A 6000-nucleotide genomic window follows, 5' to 3' on the forward strand; every position below is an offset into this window, starting at 1 on the left:
TGTTTAGGATGCAACATTAACAAGTGAGGTCCTGTCAGAATTTCATGGACACTGGTACCTGATTTTCAACCATCAGGTCAACATGTCTCTGAGAATGTGAAAATGTATGCCTATTGTGTACCTCAGATGTGTGCATGTAAAATCCCTGAATTTGCTCACCCATGGCTAAGTGCATGCTTATCTACTCAGCAGGGTATGCTGATCATGGCTTTGTGCGCACATATCTTGACGTGTAAGGTAGGTACTCATATGCTGGCTGAAAAGGGGGAGGGCCTAAAGCTCCCATAGCACCATTGATCAAAGCAGTGTCTAACCCCATATCATTGGCCAAAAAATTCCCCCTGCTCTCTTGTGTGCAGTGTGCCAGTTGGCTGCCACCCTCTCATCAGCTGTGTTGATTGTGCTTAGTTTACAAAGGATGCAGGGTAACTCTTAATCATCATCATTACATTTGAAAGCACATCTTACTTCCAGTCTGTTTGGGCTGGAGGGGGCCCACCTCCATGATCAGTCACCAGATCTGATGGAGGAGGTAAACCTTTTCCTCCTGCGAGAAACGAAAAGGTAGAAGTTGGCATTTTACAGGTTTAGAGAGACACACATTTGTTACTTGTCCTTCAGTTCCTGCCTGCTTTTGAAATAAGGCCAAAATCACCGGTTTCTGTCTTGTTCTAATGAACGGCCTCTGATTAGCACAGGACACACAAAATATCTCAGAGGAAAACTGATCCATTAGAGAAAAAGAGAGAAATCAGAATTATTCATTGGATAGTTCAGCAGGGGTAAAGAGGCAATTGTGTGGCACAGCAGGGGTAGGGGGTTCTGGCATAGGTGGGGGTAACTCGCAACTTTGGCAGCTGTTTGATCCCAGTGGAATCTCTCTCCTACCCTATCACTTGGGAAAATGCCACAGATAACAAGATTACATTCAGGAATATAGAAAAGACAGTGTCAATCAGCTGATACAAAACGCTGTACACCTGACTTCTTTTTAAAGAGATAGACAATCTCAGGAAAAAGAATAGTCTGTGGGTTTATGTACTAACCACCATCGCCCAGTGCTGTGCCTTCATAGCCGGAGATCTCGTCTATTGGATAAGCAGGGGGAGCAGAGGGTTCTTCTCCATTGGTCATGTGATCAGGAGCGATGGCACCTACAGCATAAAGAGTTTAACAATAGAAAGTTGTCATAATGTCCTCACTCAAACATGCAACGAACCAACTAGGTTCCTGGATACACAGAATGCTTTATATTGAGCCCAATTCTCCTCCCAGTCACATCAGAGCTACACTAGTGTAAAACTGGTATGAGAGGAGAATCAGACTTCTGGTCTTTAATCAGATAAGTGTTTGAGATATGCCAGGAAGTTTTGCCTTAAAAATGGTAGCAATGGGTGACCTCTGTCATGCACATGGAGACTACTGATGAGCAAACTTCCATAAGGTTTGAGGTGTGGCCAGGATAAAAACCTATGAATTGAGATGTCTGCTTGACTCTCTTCGAAATAAGAGTCTGCAAAATAAGCCTGAAAATCTCATAAGAAAATCTATGTTCCTGTGGTTCTGTTTGCTTCTTGCTGCAATGGAAGTATCACAAAAGCCTCTCTTGTGGAATTTCATTACTTCTGCTTATGGCTTCAGACAGAATGAGAAAGCACAAACATTAAGTAAACCCAGGGAAATATATTATATGAACACTTACTCTTTTTAATCCAACCAAAACTTTCAGTAAAGTTTTGAACAGAGATTTGAATCAATGCTTACCAGTGCAGGCTGATGAAATCTGAATGTCGGTAGCTGAAATGGACATTTAAGGAGGACTCAGAGCCTGTTTGAATCCACCTGTAGCAAACTATGACTCATGTTACTCACTAGTAGCAACACTAGAGGGAGCCATACCGAACCTTGTTATCTACCACAAGCAGGAACTGAAGATGAGGGAAAGAAAATAAATAGATCCTTATGATCAGAGCACTGAGCTCTTCTGAAGAAATGAAAGTCTCTTCCACTCTCTCATTCTGAATGTCAGCATAGTGGTTCAATTTGCAATTGTTTAATTGCAAGCATTTTAATTGCTGAACCACAAACACAAGTCACTCAGCAGGAAGAAAAGTAAATAACTTTATGCTGATTCCCATTAACTAACTAGATGTTGATGTTTATTCACAAAAATGGGAAGAAATTTGCATTTCAAAGGACAATGCATTACGCACTTTGTGCATCAATCTCTTCATGACTCCGCACTCCTTCTATGGTGTCAAAATTCCCACTGACTTCAAGCAAGGAGTGCAGGATTGGGAACGCCCGGTTGAAAAGGGACCCTGGCAGCTCCAGTCAGCACTGCTGACCAGCTGTTAAAAGTCCGGTCGCCAGCACAACGGGGCTGGCAGGCTCCCTACATGGCTCTGCGCAGCTCCCAGAAGCACCCGGTATGTCCAGCCCAGCTCCTACACGCAGGGGCGGCTGGGAAGCTCCACGCCCATGGGTGCCACCCCCGCAGCTCACATTGGCTGTGGTTCCTGGCCACTGGGAGCTGCTGAGCTGCCATTCGGGGTGGGGGCAGCGCATGGAGCTTCCCTGATCACCCTGCACCTACAGGCCACAAGGATATGCTGGCCATTTCCAGGAGCTGCGCAGAGCCAGGTACGGAGCCTGCCTTAGCCCTGCTGCACCACCGACCAAGAGCCACCTGAGGTAAGCGCCGCCTATCTGGAGCCCGCACACCAACTCCCTGCCCCAGACCTAAGCCCCCTCCCATATCCAAATTCCCTCCCAGAGCCTGCACCTCGAACCCCCCCCCCCCCCCGTGCCCTAACCCCGGCCCCCAGCTCAGAACCCCCTCCCACACTCCAAACCCCTCAGCCCCAGCCCAGAGCCCCCTCCTGCATCCCAAACCCCTCCTCCACAGCCCCACCCAGAGTCACAACCCAAGCTGGAGCCCTCATCCCCTTCTGCACCCCAACCCCCTGCCCCAGCCCAGTGAAAGTGAGTGAGGGTGGGGGAGAGCGAGCAATGGAGGGAGGGGGGATGGAGTGAGTGGAGGACAGGACCTCGGGAAAGGGGCGGTGAAAGGGCAAGGCCTCTGGGCAATGGGCAGGGCAGGGCAGGGGTGGGACAAAGGTGTTTGGTTTTGTCCAATTAGATAATTGGCATATCTAGATTGGGTCCATTCTGAGTTCCCTGTCAAAGACTGAAACAAGAACTGGCGCAGCCAGCAAAGCAAACATCAGTGTCACAAGAGTCATTGATTGCTCAGGTTTTCATACCAAAATATCCTTCAGCAGAGGCATGAGACATCTGATCAACAGCTCCATAACACTGGCTGGAAACTCTGATCGAAAAAGCAAAAGAAAACAGGCAATCTGAGTGTTTAGGAATAAACATGTAGAAAAAAGGCAATGGGGAAGTGGACATGGAGAAATGAGAGAACTGGAGCGATGCGGAAGGGCAAAAGTAGAGAGATCGCAAGAAGAATCTTTCTGCTCTAAAGACATTTTACGGATTCTTTGGACTTTATGGAAAGACTGATGTGCTTGGTGCTCAGCACTTTTGAAAATCAGGCCACTTACTGAGATAGTTAAATCAGGATGTGAGTAACTAATTTAGGCATTGACTTTTGTAAATCTCAGCCATTGTGCCTAATTTGGACGGAGACACATTTTTCCTCTTTAAAGCACCCTGGCCGTACCAGCCTAGAATATGCTTTATATTTGGGAAGGCATGAACTGCTGTAGCTTCGCATTTCAGATGCCAAGATACGATTTTATTGAGCAGACTACTAAACCTAGGATGCAAAACAATATGACACACTTAGCTTGATGGATACTCCTACACAAATTCTGAAAGGCTGTTATGATGCCAGTTAATATCAATGCTTTATTGGGAAATATTTTCTAGATCACAAATGACCTCAAATTATAGAAATACTCCTCAAGTTGCTCCGCCAAAAGCCTTCACTGGCATTTCCATTCTGACACCTGGTTTTGGGGGTGTAAAATCTGTCTGAAAAAATTGATCTGCACTGCAAAGTTGTACGAAATCAGTGTCTTCTTAGCCTGTGCAATAACACTGACATTTTGCATGTCTTAATAACTTCTGTGTTATAGAATCACTATGCTTGTCCACAGGGTGAGAAAGTTTCTCACTGTTTGAAGGATCCATTTAAAAATTATTATATTAGAAACTTAACACACAAGGAAAACTGACTTTAATATAAGCAAAATTAGGAGGCACATAATACGGTACTGGAGGCAAAGTAATTCTATAGTTTCATGGTCAACACTTGAAAAGCAACAAGTCTCAGCTCAGTGGTTACATCTGTCGAGTACTGCTGATATTACTGCATCACCTTCACAGAACCCGCTACTGTATTTCTTTGCCATCCAAGGGCTAAGAGCAGCACCTGGATGAAGAGTAGCTGAATGAATCTGAATCCTGGAAAGACTGAAGTGATGACAATGAGAGGGAAACACACCGAAGTCACCTCTATAGAACATGACTATCCAAGGAAGGCATCTGTCCTCAGGTGGTTACCATGTACTCCTAGGACAGCTCCATCCCATTGAAACGACAGAACTCTGTCAGCCTTCAGGGTGAAACTCAAGTGTGCAGGAGACAGAGTTTTTTCTGAGACCGGCCACAGACCTGGAACTCACTCTTGGAAGATAGCCTCAGCCACTTCAGAGGAAAACTCACAGCCCAATTCTCTAACCCAGACAACCAGCTAAAACACTAGCGCACAGGCACACAACACACACTGCAGTCCTTGCTGCCAGAACCTTTGCTGCTGTAAGTCATATATTTCAATGGAATTACACTGATTTACACCAGCCCTGGATCTAGGGTGACCAGATAGCAAATGTAAAAAATCGGAACAGGGTCTGGGCGGTAATATGAGTCTATATAAGAAAAAGCCGCCCAAATCAGGGCTGTCCCTATAAAATCGGGACATCTGGTCACCCTAAGTGGATCTGGCCCCATATCTTTTGGGTACACATCACTTTGGGGGGGAACGCAGCTAGATCACCCACTCCCTCGCTAAAACCCTGTGGCCCACTCACCTCTCCCACTTCCTATTCAAGCTAACACCAAAGCCCTGCTGCGTGAGGCTGAGACATGCTCCCTCTGGGGAAAACTTTGGGCTGCTCTGTGCGCAGCTGACCCTGGGGCGCATCCACTGCTTTCCTAGGAGAGCCCTGCAGGAAGTGAGTGCCTGGCTCGGTGTTAGGGCCCCTGCCCGGAGGCAGTCTGGGCTGATTAGAGGAGCAGAGGGGTAATTCCGAGACCGGCACATGGAGGGGACAGCTGGGCGCTCCAGATCTCTGGCTCCCTTGCCCCAAAGCCCCCAGTCGCTGTTGCCTCGGATCAGTGCGTTTCCAGGGCCGCTGCTCCGCCCCACCGCAGGAACAGAAACGAAAGCGAAAGGCAGGCAGGCTGCGCTCTCCCGAAAGAGACGCCCGACCAGTCCCAAAGAGGAGTCGAACTTGTGAAGCCCTCACCTGATCGCCTGGCCCTCCGCTGCCATAGCTGCTGGGGGGATCCTGCACGCTGGCGGGGGGCTGCTCTGCTTTGCCTAGTCACCCACACCCACTTGTGCGCTGATGCTTTTCCTTGGGAAAAGCCAGCCCCTTGCTTTTGGTTCCGTCCTCCGCACCCTTCATATGCCGGTTTGGTGGGGGGAGTTACTCGTCACACGTTCTTGTCAACTGCTGGAAGTGACCCATCTTGGTTATCACTACAAAAGGTGTTTGTTTGTTTGTTTCTCTCCTGCTGGTAATAGCTCACCTTAACTGAAAAAAGAAAAAGAGGACTTGTGGCATCTTAGAGACTAACCAATTTATTTGAGCATAAGCTTTCCTGAGCTACAGCTCACTTCATCGGATGCTGTAGCTCACGAAAGCTTATGCTCAAATAAATTGGTTAGTCTCTAAGGTGCCACAAGTACTCCTTTTCTTTTTGCGAATACAGACTAACACGGCTGCTACTCTGATACCTCACCTT

At 47.4% G+C, this 6000-nt stretch overlaps 1 protein-coding gene across 1 annotated transcript in view; it reads right to left on the minus strand.

Moving 5' to 3' along the window:
- LOC311524208 (uncharacterized protein) overlaps positions 1-5608 on the minus strand; it is a 50319-nt gene extending 44711 nt beyond the window's left edge. Inside the window, exons 1-4 of the mRNA XM_084635088.1 lie at positions 5499-5608; positions 3267-3331; positions 1047-1154; positions 469-547 (exon numbers count right to left, since the gene is read on the minus strand). Of these exons, the coding sequence (XP_084491214.1) occupies positions 469-547; positions 1047-1154; positions 3267-3331; positions 5499-5524 (278 nt within the window). The 5' untranslated portion in view covers positions 5525-5608. The remainder of the gene's footprint in view (positions 1-468; positions 548-1046; positions 1155-3266; positions 3332-5498) is intronic.
- Positions 5609-6000: the final 392 nt, after the last annotated feature.

The sequence above is a fragment of the Lepidochelys olivacea genome (assembly GCF_965140295.1).
Source record: "Lepidochelys olivacea isolate rLepOli2 genome assembly, chromosome: 7".
NCBI classification, from domain to species: domain Eukaryota; kingdom Metazoa; phylum Chordata; order Testudines; family Cheloniidae; genus Lepidochelys; species Lepidochelys olivacea.